The sequence below is a fragment of the Barbatula barbatula genome (assembly GCF_947034865.1).
Source record: "Barbatula barbatula genome assembly, chromosome: 16".
NCBI lineage: Eukaryota > Metazoa > Chordata > Actinopteri > Cypriniformes > Nemacheilidae > Barbatula > Barbatula barbatula.
This window is the reverse complement of record NC_136779.1, coordinates 5,178,592-5,196,123: the sequence shown is the minus strand read 5'-3', so window position 1 is coordinate 5,196,123 and position 17,532 is coordinate 5,178,592. Positions and strand designations below refer to the sequence as shown.

Sequence of the window (17,532 nt, the reverse complement as noted above, 5' to 3'; positions counted from 1 at the left end):
TTTGACAATATGTTGTACACTGATCTAAGGGAGTTTATAAAAGTGCTCTGATTCATTTCAAAACATATTTTTACCAAAAGTTGGTGTGAATTAGTCTTTACACCCTGTCTACACCAGATGCGAGCGGTGCGATGCAACACAATAAAATCCTTGTTCTTATGGGGTTTGTTGTGTCGCGTCGCATCCAGTGAGGACGAAAGGTGAAATTATAAAGGGTTCTAATGGGTTCTATTGTCTTTTGTCATGTCGCGTCTGGTGTAAACAGGGTGTTATGGGTGCCGAAACATAAACCCTGGGAAAAACAACACATGCATTATTCACATTATGTTGTGTAATGTACCAAAGTGATGGGTGGCAGGGTGTGCTGCTGGCTCAGAAGGCAGTACCACTAGGGCAGCAGAAGGGTCCTGAGGCAGAGGCAGGACTGGCTGCAAGGGGCCGGGCATAGCGGCAGAAAAGCCTGGGGTCAGGTTCTGGTGCAATGCTGCATGACTGAGACCTAAACAGAGACAAAAAATGCTCCTGAATGTTCAAAGATTTTGTCTTAAGTTTCAAATGTTTGTCTATATAATAAGACTATAAAGTGTGTTCAAGTCTAACACTATTGAAACAGTAAATATACAGATGGCATTTGCATACTATAGGAGTGTCCCATCCAAAGGGAGGGACTTCCTGTCCGAGGCATCCAGTGATGATGGGCGGGGTGGGCATGAGCAGATGGCTCAGTGCCTAATTGGCTACTGCCTGGCACAAGAAGGTGTGAGGTCAGATCTCCATGGCAGCTACTGGAGGGGTGGATCCTGGCAAACTGAACTCTGTCTTTGTGTTCCCTGATATGAAGCAATAAAAACGGCAAAATTTGACTCTAAGGTATTAGAAAAACAAGGCAGCATGTGAACTCTGCAGGTTGACTCAGTCAACAGGAATTGGTTCTGATCTGTTAAGTGATATTAAATATTGTGAATTTTTTTATGACGTCATAAGTTACGGTTACACAATTAATGTGAATAGCATAGGTAAGATAATTCAATTTTTGAAAAATATGTATTTTGAATACTACAGCAAATCAAAGTAATAGATTTTAGAGATCTTTTCTAAAACAATCTATATCTCTTTTATTATTTTTATCCTTTGAAAAGATTGTAATAGTAGTGTACTGTATGTACAGTAGCACTGTGAGAAGCCAGACCTGAGGAGGAGATCTCTCTCTCTGTCGAATGGAGGCAATCCAAGATGTTCCTCACACATTCTTTTTCTTTCCTCATCCACCTCCCGATCCAGCGGGTACATGGGGCGTCCAACACCTACATGTAACACAAACCAAGTCAGTACCACAATATAAAAATGCAACAAAAAAAAACGTCTAAATATCTACAAAAAGGACAAGAGTGCTTAAGAGAAAACTAAATGAATATTTAATGACTCCGGTGCCAAAATGGATATTTCGAATGAATACTGCTTCTTACTGCTCAAGCAAAACCCTTTTTTATTATTTCAAACAACTGTCGAACCACACACACGGTAGGATATCAAATGCAGCAAAAGACATCTATAGCCACAGAAAGAAATTGAGAAACCCCACGAGCGTTTCTGAATGTTATTGTGGCCATTCCAGTCCAGTGTTTGTTGAATTTCAACAAAAACACACCTCAGGAATGACATAAATGTGAAAGACTGAAAGAATGCAATGAAATTCATTTTAAAACTGATCCTATAATACATGTCAAACATTAGTATTGGGTAAGATCTACAAACATTTTATCGTTTTGTTATTTTGACCAATTTCTCCTGTTTTAATTTTGTGCAAATAAAAAACAATATTTTTATTTGGCAGAAATGTTGTCAATAGTTCACATAACAAATAATAATTAAGGAGTGGGCTTTTAATTTTTTCTGTGGCTTAAATCGACCATACGTTGAAATATCAGTAGACAAGGGTAATGGAAATATTGAATTGAAATTTGTCTTAGACTGAATTAAGATTCATCTGAATAACACCTGAGAAAGCTAAATCGTTCAGGGTCTGGACACAGCCGGTGTATTGCAACTGAGCAAGATTAAATCAATGTTTTAAACAGGTGGTTGCTAATTGTCCTCCAACATTCAATGCAATCTTGGCACATGCTCATCTGAACAGATATTGTACATCATGGCCTAGAGATATAAGAGCAACTTGGCAGTCTCTGTAACACCTAAAACACCCAATCTGGCGAGTGTAAGCCTTCAAAACATCAAAAGAGACCTTGGTCTTGATGTTTATATGATTTGGAATAACAACCAAAAGAATCTTATTCGGCATTATTTATATAACCACAGACTATTCTTTAACAGATTAAGTTTCAAGAAGTTTTTTCAATAATCTCCAGTAAACTCACAAACTATATATAGCTTGTTGGAACACACAGTGGCGTACACACACATACACCAAACCTCCCGCTGGTAGTCGCTTACCCTTCATGCTGGGCATCACTCTGTTGTGGTGGCTATGGGTGGGATGCCCGTCTGGCAGGCGGCACGGGGGCTCTCTCTGCCTGGCAACGGCCACTGCTATCCCCACAGGGGGTTGCCGCACCTCTCCCTCCCCCTGAGCCTCCCCTGATTCCTTACCCACCCGCTCTGAGCGCTCGCTCTCCCCAGATGATGAGGATCTCCTGGGGGGCAGGGTCTGCTTCGCCTCCTGTAGAGCACAGCTCGAACTGTTTGCACTTTTGTCATTTCTCTCGTTCCTCTCGCTTCTCTCTCCGCTTGCTGCCCTCTGCTTGAGGCAGCCCAGGCCACCAAATGGGCTCTTTTGAGAGAATAGCAATGGTTGCTGGGTGCTGTACTTCATCAGGCTCCTCATGGCATTGCTTTCAGGTCCTTGGGGGCCCAAAGTGGCATCCTGTGGTGCCGTATGAGGCTCCCCTTGAGAAGTACGTGAGCTGGCACCCGGAGAGTCTTCATCCGACCGAATCCCCTGGTGTCCCCAGGAGGGATGAGTGTCAGTCTGATGCCCGCTGTATCTCTGCAAAGCTGTCTCCATTTCCACCTTCCTCTTCTCTGCACTGTTGCTAGTCTCCAGCTCCAAACCCTGTCCTCCAGTGCTAGCCCTGTTTCCGTGTTGCTGATGACGTATCCGAGCAACTCTCTGACCGTTTCTCTGAAGTGTGCACTCAGTCTCAGCTCCATTTTTATTTTCAGACGATGCTCTGTTTGATGGACCTGAGTGGGAACAGTCCCGGAAAGGTGGGGTGCTGGCATATATGCTGCTCTTAGTTTGGTGGCCACCCTTCGTTCCTTGTGGCAGAGAGGGCCGGAAGGCATCAGATTCGCCACTGCTGTCCAAGTTACACGAACGAGCCGAGTGGGAATGCTGATTGTGACTGTGCTGAACCTCGTGTGTGCGGGAATGAGGGCCCGGGGGCCAGTCTGGGCCTTTGTCTGCCTTGCCATATGCGTGTTGCTCTTGGGAGGATTTTCTTTGGCAGCTACTTGGAGGCGGCTGTAAGGGAGGCGCAGGAGGAACTGCTCGATTCCTCTCTGGAGTTTTGGTTTCCTTCCCTGTACCTCCTCCAGTCCCACCTCCCACACCTCGACAATGAGGGTTTCCCTGCTGAAACTGTCCACAAATTTTGTCCCCCAATGGCCCCACTGAGGGAACAAAGGTGGGCCCTGTAACCTCAGAGTCCCTGCCTGCTCCGTGAGCCAGCCTCTTTTCCTGAGCAGTGGGCATGGTTAGTGGAGCAGGGGGTGGTGGGCAGAAGAGATCTGGATGGGGATGATGAGGATGGTGATGGTGTGGATGAGTTGGGTGCAGCCAGGACCCACCCACAGCAGAGCTTAGGCCCAGGGGTGGGGGCATTGAGTAGGGTACTGGGTGGGCATGGCCCAGCATGGCACTGTGCCGAAGACAGTCTGAAGGTGGTTCACTAATCCGCATCTCTCCACTTACCCCCTCCTTACAACAGTTACCATCTCCGCCTTGTTGCCGTCCAGTTCCCAGACCTGAGGCCCCCGGCCCCACACAACTGGGTAGGGAACCCCTAGCTGTCGACCCTTGATCAGAACGGTTTTGGGTTTTCGTGCTAAGCAGGCAGGAGCTAAGGTGCTTGTGGTCGTTTTTGTGCCTGAAGTCTTCTTCTAGTCCCGAATGTTGATGCGGATGGTGATGGTGGTGAAGGGTAGTTGGTGGAGGAGCATGGTGCTGGCGATCCTGCTTGGAATCTTGTTTACCCTTGTCTTTCTCTTTTCCTCCAGGTGCTAGTCTTCGCTCTGCTACACCTGTCTCTTTGGAGCTCTTCTGGGATGCTGAACTCCCAGATTCCCTCTCTCGGCTGCAGGAATCTAGCGGGTGGGTGGGGGCAGTTCGAGATAGGGGTGGGAGGCTGTGATTGGCAGAGAGAAGGTGGGGCTGCGAAGGAAGACTTCGTAGAAATAAATCTTAAAAAAAGAAAAAAAACATATAGGTTATTCTGCTTGATGATTTAGGTATTGTATGTTGACTGTTTCATGTAGTTTAACCATCTCACCTTTCTGAGTGTCGTAGAATCGGTGCTGTCCATAGAGTACACTACTGTTGCCATGGTGATCCAGGGGACTCATGGGGAGGAATGTGGGGGCTAGACTCCCTGAAAAGCGGGGATACCCTGGGGCTGAGAGAGAGAGAGAGAGGATAGAAAGGGAGAGGGGAACATTGTCAGGATAAACAAATGTAACAAAAGAAAGTGACAGTTTTGGCCTTTTGCTGAGCTATGGCTGGATGCACCCTCATGAAGCCCTACAGCATGGCACAACCTTTCCCAGAAATCCCTGCACAAACAACTAAGTTCAGTTCTTTACTCGAGATTTATGAGTACCTCAACTAAACAACAGTTTTTTAACTCCTGTTTATTTTCTAGTATATTTCAGTAGTGCTGACTAAGGTTCTGTACATGCGTCATGTATGCACACTCCGCGGGTTCAAAGGAAGGATCAATGTCCGCTCTGCTTGCATCTTCAAGGATATTCAACTGTGTCCTGGAATAATCGAGGCTGAAGTGGGTTTTTTGTAAACTAAGTACATGACTGAAACCAAACCACAGAGTAGCAGAGGTCAATGGCTAGGCAGACAAGGGTCATGCTCTTAAGATGCGCACAACACACAGCTATTATACCCATCTGTGGTGTGTGTATGTGAGCAAGTTTCCAGAAGATTCTTGTGTCTTCAGCCAATGTGTGTTCCTGTGTTAAGATATTTACTTGCCTTGCACACTGTTTAATTGGTTGCAGTTAAAAGTTTAACGCTCTGGGGCCAAAGAAAACAGAAGTCCATAATGCCCATCCTCAGCATTCAACAGAACTATTGTCCAAAAGCATACAAAACACACACATGTTGTCATGACCTCTGTTAGCCCTAACACAATACAATGGAAAACTGGGGATGGTGACAGACGGACATGTTTCTTCAAATGCACAAATGCTCCTTTGTAACAACAATGCTGGCTTAGTGTTTGTTTTTTGGATGCTAGTGAGCTGGTGTCTTCCATCAGGTTTCTTAACTATCAAGATTCCTAACTGAAATATTTCACTGGTCTTAAAGCTTGGCCACTATTTATATACTTAAAGGGATAGTTCACTCAAAACTGTAAATCCCCCCCCCATGTCAACCCAAACCTGTCTAAATTTGTTCTTCTGCGGAACACAAAATAAGATATTTAGAAATATGGTAAATCAAACAACATCGGACCACATAGATTCCCATTGTATGGACGCAAAACCTCTTAGACATTTTTCTAAATATCTTCTATTGTGCTTCACAGAAGAGAGATAGGTATACAGGCTTTCAACAACATGAGGGTGAACACAGAATCTTGATTGTTGGGTGAACTATCACTTTAAAGGATGGAATTAAGTAAACACACTCTCTATGAACTTTAAGAATTAAGAAAGGATACAATCTGAATCTTTACGTGATATAAATAAGGAGCGAGAGGGTTAATGTAAAAAACACATGAGCAATGTGTGATAGCGACAGAGCGTATCATTTCGAGAAGCAGATTATGAGAGACAGACAGTAAATGTCTGCGTAGGTACATGTGTGAGTGTGTCTGAAAAAGAAAGCGAGCGAGAGGGTGAGAGAGACAAAGGATGAGGGAAGGAGATCTCCCCCCTCTCTGCCTCTCCTACTAATTGACACCAGTGGAGCACCCTGCTGACAGTGACATCACAGGGGAGTCCAGATGTGTAATATCAGGCCTTCTGGCTGCACCTGTTTCCTACCGCCACAAAGTTCCAATTTCATCGACGCACACACTCGTGCAGCGCATGCAGACACAAAAAGATGCAAGCATTCACAGTGAACACACACTAAGGCAAGCGAGAGAGGAATTAACAAAGTCAGCACATTTCTAAACATGCATACGTGTGTGAGTGTGTGTGTGTGTGTGTGTGTGTGTGTGTGTGTGTGTGTGCGTGCGTGCGTGCGTGCGTGCGTGCGTGCGTGCGTGCGTGCGTGCGTGCGTGCGTGCGTGCGTGCGTGTGTTCGTGTGTGTGTGGAGAGGTGAAAAAGGTATTGAAAGATGTTGAAATCAGACGTGAAGAGATGAGGTAAGGTAAGGTGAGAGAAAAGGAGAGAGAAGAGGAGAAAACATGAGGTAGGAAGCAAAAGGAGACAAGGTGAGAGGAAGGGAGACGAGATGAGACTAGAGAAGTCAAGCAATCTCTTCCTTCCACAATTAATTTAAATGCCAACAGTTAAAGCACAGAAAAAAAGGTGGACGAAACACAAGATTTTACTGAGAACACCCTGAGAACCCTGGAGACCCATACAACAACCCAACACACAAAGCGATAAAGCAAAAACTTCTAAGTTCACATTCAGAATGAAATTTGTATTTATCAAAATGAAAAGTAAAAGAGCAACAGGTCTAAGAGTGTCAGATCAAACTGGATTCGAGGTAAGAAGCCAAGACACTGTTTTTGTTCAGTAAGATTGAGAAGCAGTGAGGACAGGTGGGGAATGTTGGATTGCATCCAAACAAAGTCAAAGAGAAGCTGCTGTCGTGTGTGTGTGGAATGAAAGAAAGACCAAACGGAGCCACATAGACAACCTATTCAATCACACACAAACACATTAACACAAAAGCTTAACACCAATGTTTGCTTTGTGCAGGATATTTTTTCTTACGTCTGTGAGAAATTACTTATTTAATTACTATCTATCTTTCTCTTTCTAACCCATATGTAAATACAGCTTTCCTGAAGCTCAGTGGTTAGAGCATGGTTGTGGGTTCGATCCTGGAATTGCACATTCAAATGTATAGTATAATGCAATGTTTTGGATAAAATTGTCTGCCAAATGCGTAATTTTTAATATTAACGGCTCTGATCTTTAAGCAGTTTTGTGGTGTAAATCCCTGACACAATCATATAGCTTTACATTAAGGCGCAATACAACCTCAGATTACAGACCAGTTTGCATGACACACATAGTACAAATCCCACTGTAGCCCCACGTCCTTCTGGAAGACAATGGACTCGCACAGAGAGAGAGAGAAACGCACTCTGTTTTAATAACATATTATATTCTTGCTTGCATCTGTGGCTTTACGTCGGTTCATTATTTTGTTACATTTGATTCTTTATAACATACTATACAGTCACATTGTTGTGCTGTATAGTAAAACAATTATTGCAATATATACTAACGAAAGAATTATTAAATATTGAATTATTATTGTTTTTTATATTTTGGTGTAATTAATCGTACCCAAAATATAAGTGGGAAGAAGTGATGAAGTAAGGAATAAATAGAGATTTATAACCATTGTGGATCATAAGGCAAAAATGTTAAACAGGTGCAATACCAACATTGAAATATTTACTTAATTATTTATCATAAATATAACATAAACACAATATCAGTAATCACAATACATAACATCATTTATTTTCAATTGCGTGGCCCTCTGCTATTATTTATAGTTTATTTGTTAGCCCCTGATTTGCTACATTTGCACTATTGACATTTTTATTGTACATATTGTGCACTGCTTTAGCAATAAAATTGCAAATTTGTCATGCCAGTAAAGAACACAAAGCTATAGTTTAAATTAATATGGGAGTACAATATAAAAAGAAAACAGAGGCGAATTAAACATGCCCATATAACTCTCTAATTGAAGCGAAGCGCCGGAATGAATCAGAGACGGAGGGAGGAGAGAACAGAACAGAGAGGGTGAAGAGAGGGAGGAGATCTTGTCAGCTCTGTTAATTGCGAGGTGTGCTGAATCAACGGCAGTAGAATGCGGCCACCGTGACGGCAAAAAAGAACAAAGCAATAAGCCATGAGAGGCTGCTTTGCTACGCACCAAAGAACACCCCTTATCTGCGCTAAAAATCACTGTACGCAAGGCCTCGAGTGCCTTATTGCTTTTATAAAATGCCTGCGAGAGCAATACGATATAAGACGCTTGTGTTAATAAAATGAATGTTTATTCAAAATAATAATTCAAAATAATAATTTCAACATCGAGTAATATAGCATTGCAGCAACTTGGAACAGTGATATAGAATGTGCTATCAGTCCCACGTGCATTTTTATAATATTGAGCGTTAAATATATATATATATATATATATATATATATATGTATACCATGTGTCCTATGGTGTGAGAGCAAAAATGTACAAAAGAAACTGGTAATAATTTACTATTAATATTTATACCACTAATATAAAAAGCATAAGAGAGATTTATATTCATTGTTAGCTTGTCACACCATAGGAAACATTTGCAGTTTATATATTATACTGTGTATATATATAGATTATATGTTGTATGTAAAAAATAAAGGAAAAAGATGGTTAAAGATAATGAGAGATAATGAGTTATCGATTATCAATAGTACGAGAAAGTAAGATACATCAAAGGAACAAACGAGGAAGGGTTTGAAAAAGGGGCCAGACTGAGGTGAAGAATAAAGAGGGGTGAAAAGGTAATATTGAGTAAGAGTGGTCTAGAACATCAAGGGGAGAGGGGTCGAGTATTAAAGGAGTGAGAGATAAAAGAAAGATCGAGAGCGTATGCATATGAGAGAGAGAGAGAGAGAGAGAGAGTATGTGTCGGATGGCAAATCTGTTTGTTGGCTGGGCTCCAGACACTGGAGTTTGGCCAACTGGCAGCTCGCCGACTGGGGCTTCTTGGATTCAGTCCCTAAAAACAATAATTTGGACAAAGTGTGTATGTGTGTGTGTGAAGGAGAGAGAGCACGAACATATATTTGAGCGGGTGTACACAAGCTACTGTAACCAATTATTTTCCTCTTACGCTCTCATTTATAATGAAATATACAAACTGTCTCCTTGTCTTTTCCCAGGCTAAACACAGTCTCTCCACACACACACACACACACACACTAATAGTCACTTCATGCAACGTGCCAAGCCCAAGCCTGGCTTCCTCCACCAGCTGGGACTTCAAAGGTGATCCCCTCTCTGTTGCTCTGAGCCAACTCTCTCTCTTTATGTCTCTCTCTCTCTCTAGCTCTCGCTGAGCCCGAGCGCGCAGACCTACCTCCAACACGTACTCGGAGTATAAACTTGTAGTGGCTTCGCAGACTGACTTCTGTTCTACCTGCTCCAGGCGTTTTACATTAACACCCGACGTAACGCTCAGCTGTGTGCTTAATGTCTCACACAACACTTGTTTAGAGAATTTAGAGTGCGCAAATGCGTACGAGAGTGTGTATGTAAAGGGAGAGAGATTGAGAGAGAGAATAAACATGAGCATCCTCCGGTCAGGCACAATCAGAACCTGATGTTCCTTGGAGAGCTCACACAGATGGGAAAACAGGTGTCCAGTTTGCTTTCAACTTGTCACCCAAAGCATAACTCTAGTTTTACAGGAAATCATTTGCAGAAAGACAAAAAAGAGCTTTATTTATATTAAACAATCTTAACACACATTGACAGGTATTAGAATTCCATTTAGTTACAAATGCCTTTTATCTAAAGCCAGACGATAGCTTTTTTTGGGATACGCACTGGAATTCAAGCTGTAGTTCATTATCGTTCTTGTATAACATGGGGAATAACATTAAACTTAATTTATTTTTCTTTGAAAAACACAAAATCTCTCTCACATACACAGACAGACATGTCTTTCATAGGGCGGTTGGATGCAATTATCAGTTAGTCTAAGCCAGCATGCTGCTCATCGTTGCCCTATTTCTATGACTACAAACACCCATTTACACACACACACACACACCTGACCGGGGGAGATAAAGCAGGCACTGAAAAGCGGTCCCTGACCACAAACTGTTCATAGCCAAAAGAGGAGCCGAGGGGCCAACAGCAGTGAGGACACACACACCAACACGCTCGACAGGTTCCGGAAGCTAGCACCTCCCTGTGGTGATGCTTCTAACCCTCTGCATCTCCCAGTTAAAACCGCATGCACGTACCCACAAAAATACACACACACAGATGCACACCCTGTGTGTGAGTGTCAGTTGTCTGGGCAGGAAGTAGACCGTTGCAGATGGGTTTAACCGTAAGGGTCACGAGACCCGTGGCTATGGCTGAGGAAACCCTACATCATCCCCCCGAAAAACAGAGGATTTCTAATGTTGAGCATGTATGCGCTGAGGTCTCACATCGCGACGTCAGACTACCCAGTGATATCCCATCACAATGACATTCCACGATTTTAGTTTTTAAGGTAATTTACTAAATTGCCAACATTACCGCACCACCCTCATAAAGTTAATAAATATGAATTAATAATTATTCCGGACCACACAGGAGATCCTGCTGCATCCAATCAACTCAAGCTTTTCTCTCCTGTCCTCCCCCTTCACCCCCCGGCCTAATGGGTCAGGTGGGGCGTCACATCATCGGTAGCTGGACCGTCTCCCGGGGAACAGGGTCGGGGTAATTGCATGGCTCGTTTTGATGACACGCTTTTTATGCAAATGAGGCAGGGAGCGCGGGGACATGGCTGGAGGGAAACGGAGCCGTCCAATCTGCTGCTTCGAGGGGGCTGAGCACAATTAAAGACTGATTTTGATAATGAGCTCTTATCATCACGATAGGGCCATTTGTATCATTATAGACACGTTCTATTATTAATATTATTGTTATTGTTTTTGTTATTTTTATGATTATTGTTATTGTTTCAGAAATATTGGTGGTTTATGTAAAGCACAGTAGAGTTATCCGCTAGGTCAACTCTGTATTTCGCTCTCTCTCTCCGCCTCTCGCGCGCAGATTTGTTCAATCATTCGGTTACAGTAGAGCTCAGTGCCAGCAGTAACACCACTGTGTTCACTGCCAACCACAATTACTGTTCCATTTTGCCAGCTGCCAAGAGCTTCGCAGATACAGAGCACTTAACCTGCACCGATACACACACACACACACACATACATACAGACACTTGTGAAAATACCGATACCAAGTGCTCAGCTATTTAGAAAGAATAGACTTGGACACACACACTTAGAACGTTAACATTTATATGAAGATCTATAAACCTTCTGAGATCCTATTACACATTTATGTGCAGCCTATAGATTAAAATATAAGCACACAAGGTGAAAAACACAATCACACTCGTATATAAAAGCCAGAAATGTGGGAAATGTAAACAGTGGAGTGACTGATGTGCACTTGACTGGAGATATGAAAAACACAGCAACTCAATATTGCAAAGAACATTGCGTTGTGCGTATGTGAATGTTGGGTGTGACAAGTTACTTAAAGGATGCTGGGAAGGTGGTATATAAAATGAAAATGACATTGTGTAGATGAAGGCACAGTCTAGACCAAAACACTGGAAAAGATTAATCCATCCGACCTTCTGTGCATGGGAAAACAGGAATGAAAACAATGAAAACAGGATGAAATGACTCACCTTCATGTGGGTGGGGAAACCAGATCTGTGATGGGGCCGTGGAATGGGGTCCGGTCCGATAGGGCGGAGAAGAGGGGGATGATGGGGGTCCGGTGGGGTGGGAGGGAGGAGAACCCAAACTACTGGCCAGAAATGTACCCATGAAGGAGGCAGAGGAGTTCCCTATAAGTCCACTACCTGAGGAAAAGAAAACACTTCGGTTAAAAAAAGGACAATTCATCAAAATTACCAAATTATTGCATTTTTAAGTGGATTACAACAGTCAACTATTCCAAAGAGGCAACAAATAACGGTTTGGTCAACGCCTGTGAGTTTGAACCCACAGTCATCACATCTCAAAATACGATTCCGACAAAATTTGACAGAAATATAGTGCAATTGCAGGGGAAAAGACTAAATGAATTATCAAAGCAGAATTATGAGACACATAGAATGTGAGAGATACAGAATAAAATAGTGGGGGAATGAAAAATGGAAACATGAAAAAAAAAGTTTTTGAACATCTAAGTGTGCAGCCTGTTCTAAAACACGGCTTCCATAATTAAGTCTCTGTGATCGCTCTGGTGTAGTCTCTCAACCCTTCTTTCTCTCTCTCTCTCCACACACACACATTGCAACAAGACCTACAAAAGAGAATAAGTCACAGGCTGTATTAATACACCCTCATCCAAACAGTCATTTAGTGATTCGATTTGGAGAAGAGGATAGCCCTCAATAAACAAACAAAAAATCTGCTAATATACATTCAACCTGACAAGAGTTAATAAATATTACGCATGCACAGTGCATACAAGTACATACAAACATATGGACCGTCATTAAATATCTGCACACGTCATTTACCAATTGTTTTCCAACCAACAAAAGAAACACAACAAATTTGCAACGCTCCATTAAATTTGATTAACCTGAATGCTACAGAGGAATGGCTTTAATAAACTTCAGTCAATATAATTTAAATATGAGCTATTCACCAAACACTATTTGCACGTGGTGCGACACAGCATATAGAATAATCAAATCCGTCTATTAAACAGAGTTCAATAGACCGATTTGCGCTCAAGATGTCGAGGTACCATCTGAATAAAATTTACAAGATTAACAACACACTGTGAATTCTTTGCTGCTGAAAAAAACACCACGCGCTGTTGTTAGTTTCGGTGCGTGCGGCTGCGGTTTCCTGTGTGTCTCCCCCGACAAAGACCCTGCCCTTGTGTCCCTGAAACAACCGCCAATTAAACATCGAGGTGAAGGCGAGTGTGGTTTCATTTCCTAAACTGATAAAAGTTAATTAACGTGGTTGAAAAGGATGAGGTTAAGGAATATGTTTATGGGTGTGAAATTACTAAATGACTGTTCTTACAAGATAAACAGAGCACCAGGCCACAACTCGAGCCCCGGGCTGAAACCCCAACTACTGAGGAGGGCGGAAAAACTTTGAGAAATGGCAGAATTACAGGTTTGAAAAGACGTTAGGCCGTCGGTGCCTGGGCGGATTCTGGTTTCCTTGGGATGACAACCAACGAGACACTTCATCATTCATCCACTCACTCGTTCCCCTTGTAGTGACAGATAAAAGTAGCATTTTGCGCTATGACCAGTTTCTTCTATCATGGAACGGTATTTTAGTTTCAAACAGAGATGGCGACACAGAAAGAAAAGTTACACATTTTAGCTTTAAAGATGTAGTTCACACAAAAATATTTTTTTCCTGTTGACCGTGAAACACGAAAGAAGATATTTTGAGAAATGTGTTGGGGTTGTTTTGTCCATACAATGAAAGTCAATGGGGGCCAATGTTGTTTGGTTACCAACGTGGTTTTGAACGTTCTTTAAAATATATATTTTTTGTGTTCTGCGGAAGGAAGAAAGTCAAGCAGATTTGGAATTATATAAGTGATGGTAAATGAATAATGATAAATACATTTTAATTTCCGAGTGAACAAACATTTACATTTATTCATTTGGCAGACACTTTTATCCAAAGCAACTTACAAGCAGGAGACCATATAAACATTTTGTCAACACACTAAACAGTAACGTTAGTTTACAAGGTAATGCTACAAGGTAGGAGGATTAAAGCTGAAAATAAGCAAGAGATAAAATTAACAACAAGATTTTTTAGACACATGACAACAGAAAGAACTATACACTTGTTTTGGTTTCCATCTGTTTCCATCTATTTCCACACATTAATTCAGTTTATTATTGTGCAATCACCAAATTCAGATGTACTTAGAAACAGAGAACCGCAGTTGATCACTTTACATGCCCATCATGCGCTCTCTCACAGTCCAAGAGGGTGGTTCTTGGCCGAAACGAGCTGCGAAGTGAACCAGACTACGCCGCAAGTCAGAAGTCTGGCTGCTATCCCCAGCCGTACACAGCCTTCTCCTCAAAAGCACATAAAAGCCCTCTCTCCTCCTCTACGCCCTCCGCCAACTTCCCTTTAATGAAACGTTTCCTCTTGTTTGCTTTTCTTTATTGACTTTTTTCTCTCTTTCTTCCTCCGTCTCGAGCGCGCCGGTGGGCCGAGCATCAGCTGCAAAGGGTGAAATTATTGCCTGCGCTCACCCTACCGAGCCCCCCTTCCTCCACCATCTCTAATAAACCAGCTAGAGAAATGAAACGCTGTTGATCCTGGAAGGAAGGGATGAGGTTAGTAAAGGATGGCGGGAAGTCTAGAGACTATCCCCACAAAAAGACACGCAGGTGCCAAGGAAAGCTAGCGGTTAGTGCATGCCGTGGGGCGACATGCTGAAGCCCGGGAAGCCCGGTCGCTATGAAGCCATTACATGAGATATAAAGAATGATGTGGTCTCGTCTGTCGGATCCCCAAAGGGAACGTGTTTATTTACGTCCGCGGCGGGAAACACGCCTGAACGGGAGAGAGATTGACTCTTGTGCGAGCGCTTAAGGAAATCGGGGTCATGTGAATACTAATCGCCCGGTTCCAGGATCAGAGCGTCATTAATCCAATTAAGGAATTAAAAGGGAGAATCCAGAAGAGTGGGAGTCCCAAGTGTGTTTGCCACACGCGCGCAAACACACTCTCACTGAACTGCCAATTGCACAAGTGCATGTTCAGCCTTGTCATCAGATGAGAGTCCCCCAGCGCTGCACTTCATCTGAACGCATGTGAATGAAAGAGAGAGACAGACAGACAGAGGGGTTTAAGGGGGAAGAAAGTCAAGTCAGAGGTTTGGATTATGTGTTTAAGTTCAGTCTTCCAGAGGTCCAAATGAAGTGCAATCCTTCAGCACCAAAGAACAGCTCTGGGTTCTAATGGGTCTGTGTGTGTACATTAGAACAGATGTCTCTCTATCGCTCTCTCTCTCTCTCTCCACAGGAGGATGTTTATGTCTGCCAGCACTGAGTACTCGGTTCCACAGACAGAGATAACACAAGTGCTCCTCCGGCCACAGCCGCGTAAGAAACAGTAACACGAACAGATAGAGAGAAACATGGTGTGTGTGTGTGTGTGTGTGTGTGTGTGTGTTTGCTTTGGCCAGTCAGTGAAGGGTTAGTTCACCGAAAATTAAAATTCTTTCATCATTTACTCACCAGCATTTACACACTACATGTCAAACCTGTATGCCTTTCTTTCTTCTGCAGAACACAAAAGAAGATACTTTGAAGAACGTTGGTAATCAAACAACACCGCACCCCATTGACTTCCAGTGTATGGACGCAAATCCACTGTGACATTTCTCAAAATATCTTCTTTCGTGTTCCCCAGACAAAAAACTGATTCTGAACCTACATGAGGGTAAAAAATTACGACTATAAAAAAGAAGGAATGGTTTAGAATACGTTCATCTGATTGGTCAAAATGTTTAGGGTCAAATGTCCCTAGCAAAGCATTTCCCGAAATAGCTGTTCATCTTCAATATTTCATGTCCGCTGATGCACATCCAGCCGACCATTCTTTCTAAATAAACCTCAAAAGTTACTAAATATTAATCCCATTTACACAGCTGCATCAACATACAGTATGTGAGGAACATGAGCAAACAGTAAGCAGACTTCACTACAATGTGAAAAAATGACAAATTTCATCACACCATGCGTTCCCACACACACAAACACACATTACAACGATATCAGCACGAGAGCTGGAATATGTCATAGATCATGGCGGGAGTGCAGGATGGCCGTGAGAGACTTCATATTAGGAGTTTCATCAGGGGAACAGTTACCGCATACGTGTGTGTGACCAGGTGTGTGCGGCAGGGGAGTCTGAGACTGTTTACACAGCTGGGTTCCACGCTCTCGCACAACCCCACGTCTCGCTGTCCCCCAAAACATGTGCCACTCCAAGAGCAGAAAACCCCAATATTTTCTCTCTTAGTCATAATAAATAGCCTTTGGGAGGGAAAAGGGGGAGCTGTAGAAACAGCGCACTTTTCTCACTGCGTGTTTGTTTTGCGTCTCTGCGCCGTGAGTCAGAGTAAAAACGCCCTTTTGGGATTCTGCCGTACGAGAGGATATTTTCGAAGCCTCACGGTTTTGGCCTGTTCCACTGTGTCAGTGAGTCTAAACCAACACGGGACTATTTAGGGTAATCCACATGTAAAAGTAGCATTAGTCATTAATCATTTCTGTTTCCAAACACACAGAAACGGCAGAGACAGGAAGGATTTAAATGAACGTGGCATTGAACGTATAACACTGCTCCCACTGGAGGTCTATCCCCTGGTTGCGCTCTAAAATTACATCCGTCAGCGTGCCGCTGGAAGGGTTTTTGGCTAGGTGTTACAAGTGTGGCCTGTGTATAATGAGCCTGGATTTCTGAAGAGTTTAACACATCCCAAATTGTTTTTCTGTTCTAGACTGAGTCTTAAAGGGATATGTCACCCAAAATTGAACATTCGGCTATCATATTCACCCTTACTCAGTCACCGTTTACTTTCATTGTATGCAAAAGCAAAGCATCAACATACTCAAAAATAAAAAAAATCGGGATGTTCTACAAAACAATTTGACAAATGTGTCCGGAAGGAAATGAAACGGGGCACGTAATGGCTCATTTGTATACAATGTGGATTTTACGAAAACATAAAATTACTAGAAATGGACAATAAAAAAGCAAATTCATTGTACAAATTCATAGGAATCAGTCCTCTTGTAGAATAGTTAAGAATTTCTATGAGATTGTGTAGAACTATCGCTTTGAGGACTAAATGACATTTAAGTTACAATTATCATCATAGGGAAAATATGGGAGTGTCCATTGCCTGAAAGTGGACATTGCAGAAGGTCATGTGTTCTGGATAAACACATATATGTGATTTAATATAATCAATAAAGACAGAAATGAATTCAACGAAGACCAGCTACACATATTCCGAATAAAAAAATATGCTTCAATAGAATCTTTGGTGCCCCAGAAGAGCCTTTGGTTCCATAAAGAACCTTTATTTCATTTTCAGATTATACAAAAATGTAGGAAAGAGATTGTTCTTTAAATAACCTTTGGTTGAATGGTTCTTTGTGGAACCAAAACTGGTTCTTCAATGGCATCGCTTTGTAAGAACCTTTAAGCACCATTATTTTTAAGAGTGCACTTTCTGAAAGGAAGCACAAATCCCCTCACACCCTAACATCTACTAGAGATGCCACACATGTCTACTGCTTTTTACAATTTGGAACTTGACA

General features: G+C 42.5%; 1 protein-coding gene across 3 annotated transcripts in view; it reads right to left on the bottom strand.

The window, feature by feature from the left end:
- bahcc1b (BAH domain and coiled-coil containing 1b) overlaps positions 1-17,532 on the bottom strand; it is an 84,890-nt gene that overhangs the window by 28,798 nt on the left and 38,560 nt on the right. For all 3 annotated transcript variants that reach the window (XM_079476390.1, XM_079476389.1, XM_079476391.1), the window contains exons 3-8: positions 11,875-12,051; positions 4,509-4,631; positions 2,452-4,419; positions 1,190-1,304; positions 640-830; positions 341-499 (exon numbers count right to left, since the gene is read on the bottom strand). In XM_079476390.1, coding sequence (XP_079332516.1) covers positions 341-499; positions 640-830; positions 1,190-1,304; positions 2,452-4,419; positions 4,509-4,631; positions 11,875-12,051 — 2,733 coding nt within the window. The remainder of the gene's footprint in view (positions 1-340; positions 500-639; positions 831-1,189; positions 1,305-2,451; positions 4,420-4,508; positions 4,632-11,874; positions 12,052-17,532) is intronic.